Genomic DNA, 22,250 nt, shown 5'->3' with positions numbered 1-22,250 from the left:
GGGGGAGGGGGAGGGGGAGGGCGTGCCGGGGGCGGGGGGGGGGGGGGCCGGGGACAGGCTGCTGCGCTGGCCCCAGCGCTGTGACCTTGGGCTGTCTGGGGCCTGCAGGCCCGCCCCTGTCTTGCCCGCCCCTCTCTTGCCGGGTCCTGGCTGCAGCGGGCGCCGCGCGGGCGGTGTGGGCGTGGGGCTGCCCGGCACTGGGGAAGTGAAAACGGCCGGGAGCAGGAGGTCACGCTGGTCTCTGTGCCCAAGCGGGTGGGGCGCGGCGGGCAGGGCGTTTCCATCAGATGGACAGGGCCAGAGCGCGGCCCTTTGCTGGGCAGTTGGCCCTTTCAGAGGTGCAGAGCGCAGGGCCCGGGCACCAGCCACCCCTTGCCTGGAGCTGGCTCCCGGCACAGAAGGACCCGCTGGGCCCTGGTTTTGTCCTTACTGAGAAACGCGGGAGTCTGGGGCCGGGCGAGAGCTGGCAGTATCTGAGGGGCTGTGGCCGCGCTGCCATGCCCGCGGGAGCTGCCCCAGCTCTCAGGGCCCCCCCCAGTCTTAGCCAGCACCCCCCTCAAAGCATCCCCAGCTGGGCACCGCGGGGACAGCCACCTCGAGCTGCCAACCGCGTGCCTTCCTGTTTGCCTGAGGCGGGGACAGGGTGCCTGATGGGGTTGCCAGGCAGGGCCCCACTTGCACCCCAGCGTACCCCTGATCAACTCCCCAGTGTCCCCTAGAGAAGCAGCTCCCCTCTGCCCGCAGTGCCACGGACCAGGCAAGGTTCCAGAGAAGGCAGAGGGGCCTGGGGAGGAGGAGGGGCTTGAGGGGGCTGCAGGGCAGGCCAGCGACTGGGCATCCCTGCGGGGCTGGGCCGCTCTGCAGACGCGCAGTGAAACCTTGGGAAGGCACAGCCCCAGGTGCTGGGGGGTGCCCGGGCCGCCCCTCTCCCCAGCTCTTTGGAAAGCGCCTGCAATGGGGGCTTCTCAGGACTTGGCCTGGCACGAAGCTCAGCGGTTCTGGGCCCTTGCACAGAAGAGGGGTGCTGCACCCACTGGTCCTCGTGCCCTGCCCTCCAAGGCCACGCACCGCCCCACCCCTGCGTTGCCCCCGAGAGTCCGACAGGCCAGGCTGGCTCGCCCTGCGGCCTCAGTTTCACTCACCACGATTCAGACTTCAAAAAGATAAAATTGATGCCAAACAGACGATAGGGCGCTTTGGGGCACAGGAAGCACTGCTCCCCCTCCCCCCCCACCCCGCGCGGACTGTGCATGCCCGAAGGGTCTCCCCCAGCCTCCTGGAGAGGGGGCCTGCAGCAGCTCTCCCTGGCCGGTTGGGGGCGGTGGTCTCTGCCCCCAGAGGCCCCCCTCCAGTTCCTCCCCAAGCACACTGTCATGTCTGGCCCTCAGGGCATCGGGATGGCAGGCGGCCGGCTCCTCCTGGCGGCCCAGGGCACACCCGCAGTGGTGAGGGGCCAGGCCTCAGGGACAGCTCCAGGCAGGGGCAGGCGATCCTCTGCACAAACCCCCCGACCGAGGCGGTGCTGACCAGTGTCAGGATGGTGCCCGCTGGGCACTCCCGCCCGGTGGCAAGGTCGGCAACCTCCCCAGGCACCAGCGCCTGGTCCCAGATGGCCAAGCCGGCCATGCTGCCCACAAAGGCCTCCATGTTGTCAAAGCTGCCCCCCATCTGTCTTGCTCCTCCTGGCCCACCACCAGGGACCCTCCGGGCGGGATCTTGTAGCCCTCCTGGAAGCGGGAGCTGACGGCCACGAGCCTGCAGTCCACGTGGAGCCGTTATCGGCCCAGGACGGACGTCCAGGTGACGCACATGTGGTGCCAGTGGCCGTCGAGCAGCGGCTTCAGGGGCAGCTCCCTGAAGGCCGGGTCCCCGATCACGAAGTGCAGGTTGCTGGGGGGCAGTGAGCGGCGGCCGTGCAGCACCAGCATGTTGTCATTGTCCACAGTGGCGTAGGAAAGGAGAGTGCCCAGGTGGCCGGCAGCCGTGGGCACCCAGCTGCAGATGGACAGCGCCGCAGGCCTGCGTGGAAGCCGGGCGCAGGAAGACTGCGTTCTCAGCAGAGGCGTTGGGGAAGACGAGCAGGGGGTTTGCACTGCAGACAGAGATGGAGGGTGTCGGGCCGGGCACTGCCCACCCAGCCCCCTGTCCGCCCCCCCCCCCGCCCGTCCAGCCCCTCCCCCAGCCCTACCTGCAGCCTCTGGGCCTGGGTCCCGGGGCGTGGGGAGGGGCTGGGCCTGGATTCCCAGGGGTGGGGGGAGCTGGGCTGTACCCCTGCCGCTGAGTGGACTGTCACTGCCCAGTGGGCAGTGGCTGCCGTGCCCATTTGCTGCTAATGCTCAGACCGCAGCGTGTGCCTGCGGGTGGTGCAGACAGGCCCTTACCCCTGGGGCGGGGGTGTGAGGTGTGAATGGGGTGGCCTGTCCACGCTGTGGAGGGACTTCTCAGAGGGGCCCGAGGCCAGAGGAGGGCGGGAGGGACATGGAGACGGGGTGGGAGGCAGCCTCACTCCTTACTCTGTCCTGGGCTCTTGGGGGGCCATGTCCTCTGGCTGTCTGGGCCTGGGGGCTCCTGTGTCTCCTGGAATCGGCTAGTGAAGTCCTGCAGTGGGCCCCTGGACTCAGGGGGAGGGCTGAGGGCCCAGCTGCCCCCCCTGGGGTCAGCCCAGGGCCAGCGGAGTCAGGGCGGAGCAGCTGCTCCAGGAGAGCGGCCAGCCCAGCGCCCTGGGCCTGGACAAGGTGCGTCAGATGAGCCAGCAAGTCCTGCAGGGCCTGCATGTCCAAGGTCAGGCCGGCCAGGGCAGCCCGCTGGGCCTCCCGCTCCTCCCGCTCCTAAACCTGCTGTTGGCTCCTCGCACGCAGGGTGGCGTCCTGGGCTTGCAGCCGGGCGCCAACCCTCTGGTCTCTGTGCTGCGTCTTCCGCATCAGGTCTTGAGGAGGCCCAGGTGGCCCTGCGCCGAGGCCTGGCTCTCCAGAGCCAGGTGTCCATGTCGTGGGTCAGGTTGTAGCTGCTGGCGAGGGCCTGCCCGAGCGCCAGCGTCACCTCCTGGATCCTGTGGGACTGTGGGGCAGGGTGGGGCCAGTGCCCGCTCATGACCCCAGCCGGCAGGGCGGCAGCGTTGGGGTGCCCACGCCCACCCCCCACCGGCCTCGGGGCCTGCTGTGAGTGGACGGGCAGCAAGATGGGTTACATGGGCAGTTTGTGGGGTTCAAAGCAGGGCCTGCCGCGGACCAGCGCAGCGGTAGACTTGCAGGACTGTCTCAGGATTGAGAAACTGTGAGGATGCTCAAGGAATCGGCGCAGAAATGACAGACAGACACACTCCAAGAGTGAAGATCTGAATGTGATGTGCTCAAAATCATCATAGACTTTTATTTATTTATTTATTTATTTATTTTTTAAAGATTTATTTATTTATTCATACAAGCACTGGGTACAGTCAGAAGCACGGGAGGGTGAGAGAATTCACCAGAGCCAGAGAGGGGAACAGACTGACGAAGTCCACTGCTGAGGGGAGCAGCGGGCGGCAGGAGAGGTCTGTGCGCCATGTGGGACCCTCACACCCTGCAGCCGGGGATCGAACCGGCGCTGCAGAGGCTGCGGGCAGCTTCACAACCCAGCGCTTAACCGCTGCACCACCAGGGGAGGCCCTCATCATAGACTTTTATACCTTTTCTAACAATAGACGATTACATACAATTTAATTCTTTCTCAGCATAAGACATCTACTTTGTTATTCATGTTCATGTGATTGATGTTCCATGGCATGGCACAGCAAATAATCTCAAAGTACTGAATCTACACAATCAGTTTTGTTTACACAGAACAGCATTCTTTAAGCTAGCTTTTCTTGATTCGTATCCCAAAACCACAATGATCAAAAACATTGATATTTACTTACTGGCACCTTCTACTTTTAGTGATCACAAGCAATATATTCTACGTAAGCATTTTGATTTTTATGGTGTTGTCTCATGTGAGAAGTATTGTGATTATTATAAAACTACTATTGCCGGGCCTCCCCGGTGGTGCAGCGGTTGAACGCTGGGCTGTGAAGCTGCCCGCAGCCTCTGTAGTGCTGGTTCAATCCCCGGCTGCTCCCCGGCCACCAGAGGAGGGTCCCCCATGGCGCGCAGACCTCTCCTGCCGCCCGCTGCAGTGTCCTTCGGTCCTTCTGCCTGCTCTGCTCCCCGCTCTGGCTCTGGTGAATTCTCTCACCCTCCCGCGCTTCTGACTGTACCCAGTGCTTGTACACATAAATAAATAAATCTGAAAAAAAAATAAAACTACTATTGCCACACACTATTTTTTTTATCATGCATTTCCTGAAACTGATTGCACACATATAAGGAAAAAGCAAAATAAGTGAAAAAGTAGTATGATTATAGACAGGTTGCTAGGGCTAGGTTGCTACTTATTCTGAAACAATGACTATCTGATTGATGGTTAAACTGCTTTGTAGGTAATTTCATCAGGCTTGTTTGCAGGTGACACTCTTAGCAGCCTTGTTTCCATCAAAGGAGGGTTTTTTTTACTGTGGGCTTGTTGCCTAAATTAGGCTTACAGGCCTTTAGACATTTGTCTGATGTGAGCGCCAAAGATGATCATAGTAAAGCCCCTCGGGGACTGCGCCTGTCTTAGGTCGTCAGGAGTCGCAGACGTGAGGCTGGCCAGTGCCTTCTGTAGTCGGCCCCGATCTTACCCGTCATTGACTGTCCAGTCCAGCGCACAGGGGAAGGGGGTCTTACTCACTCTGTTGTGTCTGAGTGAAAGCCTCCCTCTTTCCAGTAAGTTCACTGGCGTTCAGCGGCAGAGGCTGCCGCAAGGGCCCTTGGAGCAGGCTGGATGGGGCAGGGCCCTCGGGAGCTACTCCATGTGCCCCAACTCCCTTATGCCTTGGATCCCTTCCTGATCATCACGTGGGTGCCCAGGGACACTCCTCGCTGGTACAGAGGGAGAAACAGTGGCTGCCCTGGTCGTGGGTGGGGGGGGCTGGCCACTGTCCCCCCCGCCCTGCTGGCTGCACGCACCTGCTCCTCCAGTCTGCGCAGCCGCTGGGAGAGGGGCCTACCTTGGCCCTCAGCACTGGCCGGCTGCGGCCGGGCCCCGTGCAGGAACAAGGACACGGCAATAAGGAGGACGGGCAGGGCCGTCTGGGCCAGGCGGCCCATGCTGGAGGACGGGGGGCCCCTGGGTGCGGGGGGCCGCCTGCTGGGTGCCCATGGGGGGCCGGAGCTCCCTGCTGCCCTCAGGGACCACATATGCCTTCAGCCAGGCTCCCGAGAAGACAGACCAGGACAGACGCAGGCAGCTTCTCTGGGAAATAGCTGGATGGGCGCTGGCCTGGCTGCTGGCCCGGAGCAGGAGGTGATGGCTGCGGCAGGTGCTGGGCCTCAGGCCGTGGGCGGGGGAGGGAGGCCCTGTGGCAGCTGGGCACACAGGGCCCCCGCACCCTCGCTGGGGGAGGCCAGGGCACTGGGGTGGGGCCTGCGGTGGGCTCTGGGTATAGCCAGCCGGCGTGCTGAGCAGGCCTGTCCTGCCCAGGGCTGCTGAGCCTGGCCCTGACTGGGCAAAGGGTCTCAGCGGGTGTCGTCAGGGGCTCCAGGTGGCCTGTAGTTCTCCGGGGGATGGGACACTCCCGGCCTCAGGCCCACACTTCCTCCGAAGCCTCTGGGGAGGCCCTTCCTGCCTCTCCAGCTTCTGGGGCCCAACCTCCTCCCAACCGTGCCTCCTCCCTGTCTCCCCTGAGGCGCCGGTCGTTGGCCCTCAGGCCAGCCAGGGGCCCGGGGCATATTGGCCGCCATCTGAGCCTCAGCTGCAGCTGCGGAGCCCTTCTGCATAAGCTCAGCGCAAGGGCATGGGATGCAGCTCGGACCCATTGCTCGAGGCCACTGTTCCCGTCGCTGGACACCTGAGAGCTTGGGGTGTCCAGGGTTGGTGGAGCTGGGGTTGGGCTGAGGGACGCAGGCCAGTCCAGAGGCAGAGCTGGACCCCACTCCGCACCAGAGTGGGCCCCCACCTGCCGGGCCGCCCTGGGCTGTGCTGGGCCCCCGCACTGCCGGCGCTGGGGTGGACGGCAGCACTGGCCACAGGGGCGGGAGGCTGGGTTACACAGAATACGTCGTCGAGCTCACTGGCCAGCTTTAGCTTCCGCATGGCTGCTCGGACACATAAAATTGGAACACGGGCTCATGTCCCATTCTGAGCACACAGCCCCGCCCCGGGGAAACCCCGATGTGCGGTCACAGGTGGGGCCCGCCTGCCCGCCTGCCTCGGCCCCCCCCCCCCCCCCCGTCTCAGATCTTTGTTTTTTTTTTAAAGATTTATTTATTTATTTATGCAAGCACTGGGCACAGTCAGCAGCGCGGGAGGGTGCGAGGATCCCCCAGAGCCAGAGCGGGGAGCAGAGCAGGCAGAGGGACCGAGGCACACCGCTGAGGGGAGCCGCGGGCGGCAGGAGAGGTCCGCGCGCCGTGCGGGACCCTCCTCGGTGGTGGCCGGGGAGCAGCCGGGGATCGAACCGCAGCGGGCGGCCTCGCAGCCCAGCGCTCACCCGCCGCGCCCCGGGGCGGCCCTGGGTCTCGGGTCTTGGAAAGACAAATTTCGCGTGAGTCGGCGCCTCCGCGGCGGCCTGGGGCCCGTCACCGGCACGGACTGAGCTCGGGCCGGCCAGGGGGCTGGGCCTCCGGCGCTGCCCGCCCCGGGGCTCCCCGTTGCCGGCGGGACCGCGCTCCGGTCTCCCGCTGCCCGGGGCCCTCGGCAGGAGCCCCCCCATCGCGGGGTCCTCTGGCGCGCTGCGGGGGCGAGGCTCCCCCTCCGCGGCGGGCGGGGACCCATCCGCGTGCGGGGACGCCCCGGACAGTCGGCGCCGCTGGGCGAGCGGGAGGGTCCGCGGCGCCCCCGACACCCGCGCCGCGCCGCGCCCGCGTCCCGACCCGCCGCGCGCCCGGCCCCGCCCGCCGGGGCCCCGCCCCCAGGAGCGCGGCCCCGCCCGCCCCGGCCGCGACCACGCCCCCACGCGCCGTCGCGACCACGCCCACGCCCGCCCCGCCCACGGCCCCGCCCGCGCGGCTCCGGCCCGCCCCGGCCGCGACCACGCCCCCACGCGCCGTCGCGACCACGCCCACGCCCGCCCCGCCCACGGCCCCGCCCGCGCGGCTCCGGCCCGCCGCTCCGCGCCGGCTCGCGCAGGCGCAGACGGGAGGCCCGCGCGCGTCCCTTCCGGTTCCCCGGCTCCCGCGGCGGCTCCGTCCCGGGGGTCGGTCCCGCGGGCTCGGGGCGGCCCGGCGCGGGGCTCGTGCGCCGCGGGCGGCCCCGGCCTGGGGGCGATGGACGCCGCGCGCGCCGCCGTCCGCCTGCACGTGCGCGAGGCCGCGCGCGCCCTGGCGGCCCCCGAGGACGAGGCCCGGCTCGCCGCCGCCCTGGCCGCCCTGCGGCGCTACCTCGGGCTCGCGGCGCCGCCCGCCCCGCGCGCCGAGCGGGAGGAGTTCGCCCGCGCGCACCTCGCCGCCGTGCTGCGCGGCCTGCTGCGCGCGCTGCGCCCCGGCCGGCCGCGGCTGGAGGAGCTGGGGGCCGGCTTCTTCCTGCGGGGCCCGGCCGGCCCGGCGCTCCTGGCGCTCCTGGAGGCCATCCGCGACGCCGCCGGGTGAGGGCCGCGCCCCGGAGGCCAGCGGGGCCGCCGCCGGGGGAGGGCCGCGCCCCGGAGGCCAGCGGGGCCGGCGCCGGGTGCGGCGCGCACGGTGCCCTCCGGCCGCGGTCGGCTCCGCAGGGACGCGCCGGCCCCCGGCGACGGCCAGGGGGGCCCCTTGGGGTCCTCGCGTGCGGCCACCGAGGCAACGAAGACCAGGAGGGGCGGGCGGTGGTGCCCGTGAGTCCTGCGGGGTCGGCTGTGGCCGCGGCGTGGCTGGGGCAGGCGGGCCAGCAGGACCCCACTCTCTGCCGTGTGCTGGGCTCCCCTTCCCGGCTGAGCCGGCTCTGCGGGCGGGACAGCGTCCCGGCTCTCCGGTCACCGCTGCTTCTGCTTCAGCCCCAGCTTCCAGCTGACGAAGATGGCGCAGCTTTTGGCCAGGTTCCTGGGGGCCGGCAGGATGGCCGCGGTGATGGAGGAGCAGTGCCGGCAGCCGGAGGACCCGGCCTTCCCCCTGCTCCAGGACACGCTGGTCACCCTCATGGTGGGCCTGCCCGATCGCCTGGGCAACCGCCTGCAGCAGGAGAACCTGCCCGAGTTCCTGCCCCAGAGCTACTTCCCGCTGCTGGGCCAGGAGGCCGTGTGTGCACTGCAGGCCGTGGTGGACTCCCTCCGCGGTGAGGGCCCCCCCAGGCTCCCATGCCCACTTTCCAGCCTCCTGCCCTCCCTCCCGCTCGCCCCTGGGACACGTCGCTCAGGTCTTCTGTTTCCTTCCCATCATCGCGCCCGGCCTGGCGGTGGCCATGGGGCCAGATGAGGTGGGGCTGCTCTCCGAGCCCGGTGGCTGTCCACCTGGAAAACAGCGGCTCCGTGGCTGCAGGGGTGGCTCGCGCTGGCCATTCCTGCACCCGCTGGGCGCACCCACGTGTCTGGCCGCTGGCCGTGTGGGTGTTGGTGTTGGCCCAGTGGCGGAATGTGGGTCTCGGTGCCCAGGGGTGTGGGGCTGGTTGGGGGCGTGCTCCTTTGCTTGGGGCACAAGGGCACGGCTCCTGCTCACCCCGTCTGACCTGGGGCCCTGGAGGAGCGGCCCCAGCCTGACCCCTCATCTGATGGCCTGGCTTCCTGCGCCCGCTGCGGTCTCCATTCCGGCCACACAGGGAGCTGGTCTCTGGCGCCCTTGACCCGTGCCGGCAGCTCTGAGCAGCCTGCTGGCCCCGCCTGACGCCCGCCTTCCCCCCAGGCGGCTCCGACTGCTCCGTGTCCTTCGTGTCCCAGGTCCTCGGGAGAGCCTGTGTCCACGGGAGGCGCAGTGAGTGCTGCTGGGTGGGCGGGGCCGCTTCCCATGTCTGCGTGGCCAGCCGCTCGCTCAGGGAGTGGACGGCGGCCCCATGGCGTGGGCTGTGTGCAGGGGTGTATGGAGCCCTGGGGGTGTGGCCGGGGCACCCGGGGCTCAGGGTCTGCCTCTGTCTTAGAGGAGGTGCTGGGCGTGATGGTGCCCCGGCTGGCAGCGCTCACCCAGGGTAGCTGCCTCTGGCAGCGGGTCTGCTGGCGGCTGGTGGAGCAGGTGCCGGATCGGGCCATGGAGGCCGTGCTGACCGGGCTTGTGGAGGCCGCCCCTGGGTGAGCACGGCCCCTCCCGCTGCGACGCGCCTCCGGGGTGGGGTTAGCCTACCTTGCTTTGCGGTCCGGCTCCGGGTTGCGCCCCGTGCTGCCCGGCCCGTGCGGCCGTCCCCTGCAGGAGCCTGGTGGGAGGCTGGCTGAGGCCGCGCAGCGGGCAACCCCTGCCCCTGCCCTGCAGGCCCGAGGTCCTGTCGCGTCTGCTGGGGAACCTGGTGCTGAAGAGCAGGAAGGCCCAGTTTGTGATGACCCGGAAGCTGCTGCTGCTGCGGTGCGGATACTCGGTGAGCTGCTGCTGCCAAGGCACCGCCCTGGCCTGCGCGGGGTCAGCTGCCAAGAAATGGCGCCCCCTTCCCGTGCCCCTAGCTGGCTGGGTGGGTGATCAGCGCCAGCCTGGCCGCAGCGACAAAATGCCCACTATCCTCGCAGACACCCATGCTGCGGAGCCTGTTGGGGTACCTGGCCATGGACAGCCAGCGGCGCCCTCTCCTTGTGCAGGTGCGCGCCTGGGGGAAGGTGGGGGCATGCTGTCTGGGGGGCGGCCGGCGCCCTGGGGCTGGTGCGCCGATGGCCGGGTGCTCCAGGCCCTGGCAGGGCTGCCAGGCCAGGCCCCGTGCTCTGCACCCCCAGGCGCTGAAGGAGCTGCTGGAGACCTGGGGCAGCAGCAGCGCCGTCCGCCACGCGCCCCTGGCACAGCAGCGCTACGTCAGCGCGGCCATCCTGCTCTGCCTTGTGCATCTCGGGGAGGCTGAGCTCCGGGACAGCCGGGCGGGTGAGTGGGCAGGCGAGTGGGCGGGTGGGTGAATGGACGTGCCTGCCCTGGCCCTGGCCCCGGCCCTGGCCCCGCCCTGGCCCCCGGCCCTGTCCCCACCCTGGCCTGGCCCCGCCCCCGCCTCGCATGCTCAGCACCTGCATGGTGCTTGCAGAGCTGCTGGCCAGCCTGATGGCAGGAGTGAAGTGTCGCCTGGACAGCAGCCTGCCCCCCGTGCGCCGCCTGGGTATGATCGTGGCTGAGGTGGCCAGTGCCCGGATCCACCCCGAGGGGCCGCCCCTGAAGTTCCAGGTGAGCCAGGGCCAAACCCAGCCCCGGGCACTGAGCCCCTGCCCGCCCCACCTGCTGGCCGCCATGGAGGCCGCGCTGCGGTGGTGGCGGCCCCTCAGCCGCCCGTGGTGCCCGAGGGTCTTAGCCAAACGCCCGGGGCCCCAGGCTGGGTGGAGCGGAGGGACGCTCAGGGGCAGCTGCTATCCCCTCGGACTTCTCTCCCCGGCGGTGGGGCCTCTCCGCCATTGGCTGGCCGGCACCTCCCCGCCCCCCGGACTTGGAAGAGGAAGAGCTGTAGGCGCGGGGTTCCCTCCCCCCGACCCCAGCCCCTGCTCCTGCCCCTGCAGTATGAGGAGGACGAGCTGAGTCGCGAGCTACTGGCCCTGGTCCCTGCCCAGCCTGGGGGCGACGGCCCTCCGGAGGCCAGGTGAGGGCAGCGCGAGCCCGCTGGGCGGCGGGGGTGGGCATTGCCTCGATCGCTCGTCCTCTGGACTCGAGTCGCCAAGAGCAGCAGCGGAGGCTCAAGAGCGCGGGGCTCTGAGGACTTGGGGGTCTGTTTCCCACAAGCCCGTCGACTGCTCCGCTCGCCGCAGAGACCCCGGACACAGAGCCCGCGGGCGGTGGCGACCCCCAGGCGCGGCTGGAGGGCTCAGATGCGGAGCTGGACAGGTGGGCGCGGGGCGGTGCCCCTGCAGCGGGAGGGGCTGGACGCGGGCTGGGGAGGGCTGGGGAGGGCTGGAGAGGGGCGGGACTGGCTGGGGGCGCAGACACCCACAGCACTGCCTCCGTCCGCCTGATGCGCCCACAGCGACGACGACCTGGTCCCCTACGACATGGCGGCCGACGGGGAGCTGAGGAGCAGCAAGGCCCCCGCGTACGTGCGGGACTGCTTGGAAGGTGCGCGGGGGGGCGGCCGGGGCGGCCTGTTCCTTTTCCTGCGGGCCAAGGCCCGACGGGTGTGGTCCTCTGCAGCCCTGACCGCGTCCGAGGACTGGGAGCGCTGGGAGGCGGCCCTGCGCGCCCTCGAGGGGCTGGTGTCCAGGAGCCCGACGGCCACTCGGGAGGTGAGCGGGCAGAGGGGAGCCCCGCCCCACCCCTCCCCGACCAGAGGTCCCCGGGCTGGGGTTGAAGGCCCCGCCTCCGTGTGCAGGTGAGCGTGGAGCTGGCCAAGGTGCTGCTGCACCTGGAGGAGAAGACCAGCGTGGCGGGATTCGAGGGCCTGCGCCAGAGGGCCCTGGTGGCCGTCACGGTCACGGACCCGGCCCGGGTGAGTCGGCCTGGGCCAGCCTGGCTCCCTCCGGCCTGGGCAGGGCAGGGCAGGGGCGCGACGGGTGCGCGCACAGGGACACATGGGGTGCCGGGCCGTGTGGCCAACGTCCCTTCACCCGGCCCAGGTGGCGGAGTACCTGACCTCGCAGTTCTACGCCCTCAACTACAGCCTGCGGCAGCGCATGGACGTTCTGGACGTGAGTGCGGCCCGGCCCCATGGAGGGACCTGGGTTGCCCTTGGGGCCGGGGGACAGGAAGGGGCTCCTGCTGAGGGGCTTCCTCGGCCGCGTCGTCGTCCAGTAGGCGCTGTCGCGATGGCGCTCACACGCAGTAAATCCGCCGCGGAGGCGAGCGGGGCCCACTGCGGGCAGCAGAGGCTCGGGGGTGGGCGCCCGGGTTCCCTGCGGGGTGACGAGAACGGTCCAGGAGCCGTGCGGGGACAGTCAGGCGTGAGGGTGCGGCCTGGCCACGGTCGCACGACGTGGCAAAGGCCACGCTGGGGCTGTGCATCGAAGGACCATGCACCCCGGGCCCGTCCCACGCTGCCCTGCGAGGTGGGTTGGGGGATGGGAAGCCGCCTGGGCATGCGGAGCTCCGCCCTTCCCGTCCCCAGCTGTACGGCTCTAGGGCTGCCCCTTGCAGTGGGGTGGCACCCAGTTGGTTGGCTCCCTTTCCGGGGCTGGCGTCCTGGAAGGGCACCTCTGCCCGAGCGACGAGCCGCCCGTCTCCCCAGGTGCTGGTGCTGGCTGCCCAGGAGCTCTCTCGCCCCGGGCGCCTGGCGGGGGCTCCCTGCAGCGGCCCCCCGGCGCCTGCCTCCCAGCCTGGCGGCCCTGTGGCCCCTGCCTGGCGCGCGGTGGTGGACGAGCGGATCAGACGGAAGACCCGGCGCTTCTCCCAGGTCAGCCTGGCCTCACGGTGGACACGCAGCGTGGGGCGCCGGCCTGCGGGGGTGGGACTGGCCTCGTGCCTGCCCCGCCCCCACTGTGGCCAGGTGGCAGGGGTCCTGTGCCACTGGGGGTGTTGCTGGCCCAGCACGGGACGGGGGGCCTGGCTGGGGGCGCAGACACCCACAGCACCTGCATTTGCAGGGTCCTGCCAGGCGGGCGCCGGACGGTGGCCCCAGCGAGTTCCACCTGGTGGTCGGCTATTTCTTTTTTCCCCTCATTCAGCGCTTTGACAGGTCAGTGGGTGTCCTGGAGACTGGCCATGGGTGGGAGGTGGCCCCGGGTGGGGTCTGAGCTGGATGGGCAGGGGCTGCCACCTAGTTGGGGTGGCTGGAAGCCTGGATAGGCAAGGAGGCTTCGTGGAGGGCCCCTGAGCCCGGACATGTGGGTGGGGGGCGGGGTGGCCACCTTCCAGCCCTTGTTCTGGCTCCGACAGGCAAGGTGACATCTGAGCCCCGCCCTCGTCTCTGGGGCTTTGTAGAGGCATCGGGGCAGTTGGCCACATGGGGCCCAGGAGGTTGGGGAGGCGGCCCCGGGACCTCCCCCCTTGGCTGGATTCTATTGCAGGCCTCTGGTGACCTTTGACCTCCTGGGAGACGACCAGTTGGTGCTGGGGAGGCTGGCCCACGCCTTAGGGGCTCTCATGTGCCTGGCGGTGAACACCACGGTGAGCTGGGCCAGCGGTCAGGACCTGGGCCAGGAGGCCTGAGCTGAGACCCGAGGACGGGTCAGGCAGGGATTGCCCAGTAGTGGGTGGGCGTGGCGGAGCCCTGCCCACCAGCCCTGTGTCCCCAGGTGGCCGTGCCCATGGGGAAGGCCTTGCTGGAGTTCGTGTGGGCCCTTCGTTTCCACGGTGACGCGTGAGTGGTCTCGGGGCAGGGGGCGGTGGCGCCATGTGGACGTGGTGGTGGGACGGGGTGCCTGGGGGCCACCCTGCCAGGCTGGGCTCCGCGGCCGCTCATCCCCACCCACCCCGCCGCAGCTATGTGCGCCAGGGCCTGCTGACCGCCCTCTCCTCTGTCCTGCTGAGCGTGCCTGCCCAGCGCCTGCTGGGGGACCTGCCGGACGAGCTGCTGGAGGCCGGGTGCTGGCTGGCAGGTGAGGCAGGTGTGGGGGCCCGGGGCTTCCTGCGGGGGGTCAGCCAGAGCTCCGGCACTGCCCGGGGCGAGGCCCTGATTGTGGAGGGCCTCCTGGCCGCACCCGCTCTGTCTGGTTTGGGTGCCGGGGGCTTCGTGGGTGTGGGCGGGAGGGGCGGCCCTTAGCTGTGCCCGCCGCCCCCCTCAGGTGTGGCGGAGGAGGACCCCGACGAGGACTGCAGGGCGCTGGCTCTCAGGGCGCTGCTGCTCCTGGAGCGGCTGCGCGACCGGCTGCTCCCCGCGTCCCCCAGCGCCTGATCTGACGGCCTCTGTGGCCCACAGCCCTGCGGGTGGAGCCGGGGCCGCTTGCTGTCCTGCGCCCACCCCTTTCCCAAAATAAAGCAAAGTGCCCAGGAGCCCCGGCTGCCCGTGGCTCTGCTGCGCCAGACACGGGCCACTGGGTAAAGCCTTTATTGGGGTGCACGCCGTGTCACCCCACAGGAGGGCACGGCCTGGACAGTAGGGTGGCCACTCCCGGCAGCCCGTTGGGCCCGGGGTCAGGAGCCGCGATTCCTGCTGGCAGCGGCCTGTTTGCTGTCCAGTCGTCCGGCCCTCAGGAGCGTGTGGGGCGCACAGCAGCGGGGCGGGGGCTGCCCACGGCTCCGCTGAGCGGGAGTGGGCCCAGAAGGGCCTCTGCGCGGCCTCAGGGCTCGCTGTCCACCTCCTCCAGCACCTCCTCGGCCTCCTCCTTGGGCCCCTCTGTGCTGCCATGGCGGGTGGGCTCAGGCGTGGCACGTGCCGGCGGGAGGCCCAGGCCCTGGTGCACCGCGTCCACTGTCCGCTGGCTCACATAGCAGGACAGGCTGGCGGAGGGCAGCCTCCTCCGCATCTCCTCCAGGTACTTGTGGGCCTGGGTGGAGACAACAGTGCCTGCGGTTAGTGGTCAGCCCGCAGCGATGGCCCACGAGCCAAGAACAGCACGTTCAGGGCTGGGGTGAATCGGGAGGGACTCTCGGCCCACGGGCAGCTCCCGGAGGGCGGCCGGCAGCCGGGGGTGGGGGGGCCGGAGACCTTGCTGCTCGCCCACTGATGTGGACAGGCAGGCCCGGAGAGCAGCCCACCCCCCCCCCCCCCACTGCCTGCTCCATCCCCCGGGCCTCGCCCATTGGCGCAGCGGGGAAGGCTGCCTCTCCCGGGACCCACTTAACTGGGCCTGCCCACCCCCGGCCCCACTGCTGGTGGGGGTTGCAGCTCGGGGGTCCTGTGGGCCCGGGAGGGCGGGCCGTGTCCTGTCCAGAGAACCACGGCCACGAAGTGGGGAAACTGGCGCGACTCCGTTCCCATGGCACAAAGGCAAGGGCTTGGGTGTGTGCAGGGCTCACCGCTATGGGGACAGAAGATGGTTTCTGGGGGCAGAGTGGGAGGATGTGACGCACTTGGTAAGCGACAGCCCTGTTCGCTGGGCGCAGGGAGGCCGGGGGTGGGGGGGCACGGGGGATGCAGGGAGATGGCCAAGCGGAATCCCGGGGCTCTGGCAGGGGCGTGGACGTGGCCACCGAAGCCCGGGAGGGCCAGCCAGAGAGCCGCGCCTGCTGTCCTGATGCCCCGGCTCTGGGCACTCGGCGCAGGGTGGGGTCTGGACGTGGGGTGGCGGTCATCGGGGAGGCAGTGCCGACAGCCAAGCTGCAGGCCACGCCCTGCACTCACAGCGGACTCAGAACTCCCGACCCCGCCGGTTTCCCACGGGGTGAGGCAGAACCAGGTAGCTGCGGACACTGGCCTGTCCGTGCTGAGAACACGCGGCTCCTCGCGTCTCTGCAGCTTTCTCCAGGAGCAGAGAACCCTGGAGACGACTTAGGGCCCTGTCCCCCAAGGGCCAGGGGATGGAAATGGTGGGCGAAGGCGGGCGCGGCAGCCCCGGGACTGAGTCTGCGCTCTGTCCTGACCTCCTGCGGGCCAGGCTTCCAGGAGCCTGCCAAGTGCACCCCACCCCCACCCCCCGGGAAGGCAGGCAGGCAGGGATGCTTTGGACGAGTGTCACAGGATCCAGAGTCTCTGCAGTGGGTGACCGCGCTCACGACGCAGACAGAGAAAAGGTGGACGCGAGACACAGGAAAACCCTCAAGAGAAAGGCACGCGCTGGGGGCTGGAGAGAGTGGGCAGCAGGTGCTGGAGAAGCAGCGATGCCGGGCCATAGACTCGGGGCCCAGAAAGTGCAGGTCAGTGAGTAAAGAAACAGGAAATCTTGGATAAGAGATGAGAACAAAACCCACTTTCAATTCTAGAAACAAAAAAGGGACAAGATCTGAACGGAAAGGTTCAGAGCAGGTCGGGGACGGCCCAGGAAAGGACGGCGTGGACGGGGCTCGGCAAGTCCTGTCCAGACAGCAGAGCAGATGGCAGGGGGGTGGGGAGGCCCAGGGGGGCTACGGGGTGGGCGGATGCGGGGAGAAGTCGCAGAGGGAAGGCGGGTGAACTTGCGCTCCCGGCACGGGAGGCAGAACCCTTCTGGGAGCAGAGCCGCGGGGGTGGGGTGGGGTGAGGGCCTGGGGGGGGGCGGCTTGGAGGCCGGCCACCGGCACCCGCGGGTATTTGCAGCCCACACGCTGGGCACGCGGCCGGCGGGCTCGCCTGCACCCGGAGGGACAAGTGTTTCACGGAGGCTGGGCTGCTCCCTCACAGCAAACAACTCGGTGCGCCGCCTCGAGAGGGCCGATGGGCCGCCGCCCCGCTCCTCGACTCAGTGCGCTGGGAGGCCGGCGGCGGGCCTTCGCCACTCAGAGACAGCACGGTCCCGGCCCCGGGGGCCGAGCGCGGGAGCAGGGCTTGAGCACGAGCAGCAAATGCCGGAAAGTGAAATGCCAAGGGGCTCGATCGCGGCGACCCCAAGGTGTCTGGCAACACGGAAGCGCTTCCTGACCCCACCTCAGCCAGACACGAGGGTTTCAAAGAAGCAACAAAACTAAAACAAGGTCAAGACTCTACGGCGCCGCCCACGCCGGCAGGACCCACGAGGCCGGCCCAGGCGTCTGGGAGGAGGCCCACGGCCTCGGGCCGGTCGCCCACAGGTGGCATGACAGGGAGACAAAGCTGGCGCCGGCCCGAGCTTGGTCCCTCTGTGCTGAAATCACCACGAAACAACAAAAATCAGCCCAAAAGGGGCAGCACCTTCCGGGCCGCGCTGGCCTGGGTGGGGCAGTCGGGGGAGGCCTGGAGGACACGGCCCCGAAGAGGCGGCTAAGTGGCCAGCAAGGGCCTGAGGACACGCCCCAACCTCTGGGCAGTGGGTCTCTGACCATGGCTGGCAGCGCCAGCCGAGAGCTGCCGGGGAGGGCCCGCCCCTGTGCTGGCCAAACACGCATGTCCTCCGCCAGCCGGGCCCGGCCCCACGCCTGCCCAAAGGGGAGACATGTCCACAACCAGCTGGCCCTGGTGGGGGTCCTGGCAGAGTACGGCCACCGTGGTGCTACTGGAGGAACCCAGCACCCACAGGGAGTAGAGCCAGGGGCCTGGGCCACATGGGGCGGGGCCTGGCCGCCCGGAACTTTCTGGAATCACGCAGTGACACTCTGCTCCAGGTGCCAGGAGCTGCTGCAGTAGAGAGGTTCTGCCCTTTGGAAAACAGGCCGGGGCCTCCTTGAGGGCACAGGAGTTGAAGACGTGTGTCTATCGCCAGCCACTGCGGCACCAGTGTGACCCCCGGCCAGGGAGCTGCCCACAGGTCACAGCAGACCCTGCCTGTCTCCCCGCTGCTCCCCTCAGCAGTGTGTCTCAGTGGATCTGCCTGTTCTGTTGCTTGCTCACTCTGGGGAGTCCTCTCACCCCCCACACCTCTGGCCTGCACCCCAACTCTTATATGTGTAATAAATTTAAAAAAAAGCCAACAGGGGTCTCACAAGGGACCCCTGGGGCGACGGGAAGGCTGAGTCCAATGCACTGGCTCAGGGAAGGTGGCCGGCCACGGAGTGGGGCGCAGGGGCCTGGGGCCCCCAGAGGATGGAGGACAGCGGCAGGGAGGGCCTTGGAGGCCACCGCGTGCCACGGAGGGAGCCCGAGGCGGCAGGAGAGGGTGCAGCCGCGGGGCCTGGCCAGCACCAGTCTGGACGGCGGCCTCGCTCGAGGCACGAGCACAGGGCAGCACCCTACCAGCCTAGCAACCGGGCTGGGACTTTTCCAAAGACTAGAGACCATGTGGGGTGTGGGGCAGCTCCTCCCAGTGGCTCCCCCAACCCATGACACCCCGTACCCCAGCCAGCCCGCTGGGCACTGCGCCCCCTCCGCGGCCTCACCATCTGGAAGTCTTCGGCCTGCAGGTGGTGCTGCACCAGGAAACCGAGCACGTCCCCGACCCGGATGGCACTGTCCAGGTCCGGCTCCTCCAGCAGCAGCTCGCACTGCCTGACCGACTCCTTGGGGTCCTCAGGGTACGCCCTGTAGAGAGCGTGGGGCGTCCAGGGCTGGGCAGGCTCCGCCCAGAGGGCGCCCACTATGAGCCCACCAAGTGTGATGCTGGGGTCCAGGGGGTCAGTGCCCATGAGCGCACCCCCCAGAGAAGCTCCGCCGCCTGGCGCCACCCTGGGCCGGCCAGGGCAGAGCTGGGAGCCTCTGTTCTGCCTGAGGGCAGTGCCAAGGGGACGGTGCCCGGGGGCTGCCAGCGCGAGGTGGTCAGTGTGGGCGCGTCCCGGCAAGGGTGAGGAGGGCTGGGAGCCTGCCGGAACCGGGCGCAGCTGACCAGCCGACAGCCTCCTGCCCACTCCAGGGCCTCAGCCCCGCCCGCCCAGCGCCCCCGCGGCCCTGCATCCAGAGGGAGCCCTGCGTGGAGACCTGCACGGCATCGCGCAAACCACCCCTGGCCCTGGCCCTCGGAAGCCCTGCTCTGGGGGCGGCTGGCCCCGGTCCGATCTCCTGCAGGAGCAGACAGGAGAGCACCACCGCCAGGGACCCAGAGTCAGGTCTCCTGCAGGCAGCTGCCGCCCCTGGGGACCTTGGCCTGGGTGGGGGTTCCCCTGATGGGGGACTTGGAAGTGGCTCCCGGGCTGCTGCTGGCTGGGCGGGGGCTCCGGGGCACCGCGGGCACGCACCTGCGGGCCTGGATGAACCGCCTCACCAGCGCCATCTTGCTCTGCAGCTGAGCCAGCTTGGCCTCCTGGTCCAAGGGGCTCTTGGCCTTGGCCTTGGCCAGGCACTTGTGGGCCTCGGTCAGCGCCCCGTGGGCCTTGTCGTAGTTCTGGTACTCGTCGATCTCTACCTGCGGGAGCCGACCGTCAAGCCTGGGCAGGCCCAGGCGCGCCCCAGTGCTGGGCTGCGGCCGCGCGAGCCCCCACCTGGGCACAGGCGTCGTAGAAGCCGGCCAGCAGGTCCAGGGCCCGGCCCTTGGTGTAGAAGCTGATGATGTTCTTCATGATGGCTGGCTCCCGCCGCCAGTCCAGCGACTGCAGGTAGTTGGCGGCCATGACGTAGAGCTCCTTCTGCCGCGAGACGCCCGCGAAGAACACGATCTTCTCCGTGTCCCCCGACTTCAGCAGGGCCCGCATGGCCTAGGCAGACAGCCAACGCTCTGCTCGCTGCCCGCTGGCTGCTGGCCGGGCCGTGCGGGGCAGCCGCTCACCTGCAGCTTGTCCCCGGCCTGCGCGTACGTCTTCGTGGCCAGGCGGTAGTTGCCCTGGCGCACGAGGCAGCCGGCCACCTGCCGCAGCAGCTCCCGCCGAGCCTCCTCGCCCAGGTCCTGGTGGCCAGTAGACGCGGTCATCTTCTCCACCATCTCCTCGGTCAGCGTCAGGTTCTGGTCCAGGCACAGCTGCAGGGCCTCATGGTGCTGCGGAGGCAAGGGCGGGGGCTAGCGGGTGGGGCCCGTCGCGGGGAGAGGCCTCCGGAGAGGGGCCGGGGCACGCACCTTCCTGGCAGCCAGCAGCAGCTCCACGGCCTTCTCGTACTGGCCATGCTCCAGGAAGAAGTCGGAACAGCGGGCCAGGAGCGCGGGGTCCGACTTCTCGTCCAGGTCGTCCGCGATCAGCTGCAGTGCCGCGAGCTGCTGGGTGGCGAAAGCCAGCTCCAGGGCCTTGGAGAAGTGGCCGGCCTGCGGACAGCAGGGTCCTGAGCACTGGGGCAGGGGCAGGGGCCGGGGCACCTCGCAGGCTGGCCCTGCCCTCACCTTGTGGTACAGCGTGACCGCCCTGTCCATCTGCTCGCCCCTCTCTTCATAGTAGCGCGCCGCCTCCAGCATGTCCTCCGGGGAGCTCAGCAGGGCCAGGTTCATGAGCTGGTCGTCCAGGCCGCTCTCCTGTGGGGGGGGCAGTGCTGGTGGGGCCCCTGCAGGGCCAGTGCCATGGGTGGGCACCCCGCCCGCCGCCCTGGACGCCACAGGGTCGCCACGTGCACTGGCTGCAGGGCCGCCCAGGAACACCTGCAAGGCCCACGGGCAGCCCCTCAGAGGGGGGGCATTCCAGCGACAGCAGGTCCAGGGGCACCCTGAGCGCACCTTGCACAGGCGGATGGCGTTGTTGAAGGCCTGGGCGCGTGTGTAGAAGTGCACGGCCTGGCGCACGTCCTCCTGGCTCTCGTACTGCCGCGCCAGGTGGTAGGACGCCGCCCAGTTCCCGGTCTCATTGGCGATCTCGGCCGCCTAGGGAGACAGCAGGGGAGACGCCAGGGGTAGCCGCGCCCCCCCACCCGCCGCGCCCCTCACCGCCCGCACCTTCTGGATGTTGTCCTGGAAGCAGTGGATGCGGACCAGGGAGAAGTGGTCCTGCGCCAGCTCATAGTAGTGCAGCGCCGCGGCCATCTCCGCCTGGCTCTCCAGGTACTGCGCCCACCAGCGCCACAGGGACCTGCGGGGTGGCACCCTCAGAGCCGGCCCCCCCCAACTGCTGGCGCCCCCAGGGCCGGCCCCGCTCCCAGCCCAGGACACCGGCCAAAGAGGGTGTCCCTTCGCGCCCCAAGGGCTGGAGTCCTGGGGGCTGCACCCCGAGGGCCAAGATGCTGCCTCCGGTGGGGCGGGCGCACTTGTCCTTCATTTTGTCCACGTAGAGCTCCAGCGACGGCAGGTCCTCAGAGAGCATCCTGGGCACCTCGAAGCGGTGTGTGTCCGACTTCTCGTAGCTGCAGAGAGGATGGGCCTGGCTCAGGCCTGTGGGCGGGGCGCCGGCCTGGCACCCAGCAGGAAGCGCTGCTGCCCCTCTCAGGACCCAGCAATGGACGGAGGGGGTCGGGGTGGCCCTGCCCAGGTCAGCACTGCAGCCACACCCCCGTGGACTGCGGTCTGGCCAGTGGCTCGGAGAGGGGGCGCTCCGGGGTTTCCTAAAGCACAGAACTCATGCTGCCTTTGAAGCCCCCACCGGGAGCTCCATCTAGAACCTTCCCAGGTGGCTTGAAGAGGTCACCCCCCACTGGCCGGGGTGTTCCCTCAGCAGCTGTGGCCAAGCACTCACTGGCCAAGGGCCAGGCTGCGCTCCCCGCTGGCCTCCAGGTGCCGCGCGTAGTTGTAGTGTGTGGTGCGCAGGTGCACACGGTCTCGCCGCTCAGCCAGCTCCACCGCCCGCTGCCACTGCCCACTGGCCTGGTGCAGCTTGTTGAGGAGGTCATAGCGCCCACACTGCTCATACAGCCGCTCAGCATCCTCCTGCGCAGGGGTCAGGGGCATCACTCACTGGCTCTTGGCTCAGCCCGGGGCCACCGAAGGGCTGCCCATGGGGGTTGAGGCACACCCACAGAGGCTGGACAGAGCCAGCCCCACCCAGCCTGTCTGGCAGTGTCCTGGCCGCAGGGGGGCCCATGGGCCGGGGGCGGGTGCAGCTCCAGGCAGACGGGAAGGTGTGGGGCTCCTCACGGCCCCACTGGTCACCAGAGGCCGGCTCATGCAGATGCCGGGGCCCGGGCCCCCACTGTTCTGGCCTCGGGGTTCGCAACTTGTGGTGGCCCTCCCCCCCATCTCGGGCGGGGCCCACTCACCAGCATGCCCAGCTGTATGGCCAGCATGGCCACCCTGGCCTCCAGCTCGGGCTCCTGCTCGGCCTGGCGCAGGGCCCGGGCCCCACGCGCGTGGGCCATGTTCCCTAGGCACACCCTGGCCACGTCCAGCCGCCGGGTCTTCACACACATGCGCGCCATGCTGCCCCAGACGGCCTCGCTGCGGGGAGGACACCGGTCAGTGCGGGCCGGGGAAGGGTCCAGCGAGGCGGGGGCCAGGTGCCGCCTGCCAGTCCTCCCAATCTGAAGGCACCTCAGGACCCCTCCCCGCCGGGTGTGTCTAGGGCACGGCCTGCCTCCGTGGCTCTCCCGCCCCGCACCTTAGCTTGGAAACAGCTGACGTCCGCTGGCCGGAACCGGCTCGTGGCCTGCACTAGCAGGGCCGCCCGGGCCACGGGCCCAGCACCCTGGCTGGCATCTAGCTGCTCCCAGGGGCAGGGCAGGGGCCCCACGGGGCGGCAGCCCTGGGCACGTGGGCCACCACAGGGTCTGTCCACCAGGCCAGGAGGGAAAGGCCGCCATCCCCCGGCCCCCTGGGGCGGGGCTGGCCTACGTTGCTGGCCGCAGTGCCTGAGCTGTGACCTGGGGACTCCTTCTCGGCCGCTGCCAAGCCCCGGGCAGAGCTCCTGTGCCTCTGACAGGCCCGGGAGCAGGTGCCTGGGCCAGCCCCGGCTGGGGAGTGGAGCCCGGTCAGCCCGGCCGCGAGTGCCCCC

General features: G+C 69.5%; 3 protein-coding genes across 4 annotated transcripts in view; 1 reads left to right on the top strand and 2 right to left on the bottom strand.

Moving 5' to 3' along the window:
• Positions 1-1,371: 1,371 nt before the first annotated feature.
• PTX4 (pentraxin 4) lies at positions 1,372-6,772 on the bottom strand (the record flags this gene model as incomplete). Its single annotated transcript, XM_084250277.1, is given in 11 exon segments — positions 1,372-1,671; positions 1,674-1,775; positions 1,779-2,011; positions 2,014-2,037; positions 2,040-2,092; positions 2,638-2,828; positions 2,832-2,923; positions 2,926-3,057; positions 5,069-5,187; positions 6,017-6,155; positions 6,643-6,772. Coding segments are annotated over 11 exon segments (1,515 nt in total).
• Positions 6,773-7,325: 553 nt separating this feature from the next.
• On the top strand, positions 7,326-13,988 carry TELO2 (telomere maintenance 2; the record flags this gene model as incomplete). Its single annotated transcript, XM_084250276.1, has 20 exons — positions 7,326-7,642; positions 8,024-8,301; positions 8,865-8,933; positions 9,097-9,244; positions 9,423-9,525; positions 9,671-9,739; positions 9,872-10,013; positions 10,168-10,304; positions 10,631-10,710; positions 10,851-10,952; positions 11,092-11,180; positions 11,256-11,347; positions 11,434-11,550; positions 11,678-11,749; positions 12,286-12,450; positions 12,641-12,732; positions 13,064-13,163; positions 13,292-13,356; positions 13,479-13,594; positions 13,781-13,988. 20 exons carry the CDS (start codon positions 7,326-7,328, stop codon positions 13,888-13,890), a joined length of 2,463 nt encoding a protein of 820 aa, XP_084106402.1. The 3' UTR covers positions 13,891-13,988.
• Positions 13,989-14,017: 29 nt separating this feature from the next.
• The window catches only part of IFT140 (intraflagellar transport 140), a gene marked incomplete at its 5' end in the record, with an annotated part of 33,517 nt that continues 25,284 nt past the window's right edge, over positions 14,018-22,250 (bottom strand). For both annotated transcript variants that reach the window (XM_084251617.1, XM_084251618.1), the window contains 12 exons: positions 14,018-14,482; positions 17,862-18,003; positions 18,654-18,820; positions 18,897-19,109; positions 19,181-19,387; positions 19,466-19,648; positions 19,724-19,852; positions 20,051-20,194; positions 20,267-20,399; positions 20,575-20,670; positions 21,000-21,190; positions 21,520-21,697. In XM_084251617.1, the coding sequence (XP_084107743.1) occupies positions 14,276-14,482; positions 17,862-18,003; positions 18,654-18,820; positions 18,897-19,109; positions 19,181-19,387; positions 19,466-19,648; positions 19,724-19,852; positions 20,051-20,194; positions 20,267-20,399; positions 20,575-20,670; positions 21,000-21,190; positions 21,520-21,697 (1,990 nt within the window). In that variant the 3' untranslated portion in view covers positions 14,018-14,275. The remainder of the gene's footprint in view (positions 14,483-17,861; positions 18,004-18,653; positions 18,821-18,896; positions 19,110-19,180; positions 19,388-19,465; positions 19,649-19,723; positions 19,853-20,050; positions 20,195-20,266; positions 20,400-20,574; positions 20,671-20,999; positions 21,191-21,519; positions 21,698-22,250) is intronic.

This window comes from Talpa europaea (assembly GCF_964194135.1).
Source record: "Talpa europaea genome assembly, chromosome: 12".
Classification (NCBI taxonomy): Eukaryota; Metazoa; Chordata; class Mammalia; order Eulipotyphla; family Talpidae; genus Talpa; species Talpa europaea.
This window is presented reverse-complemented; position numbering and strand designations above follow the sequence as displayed.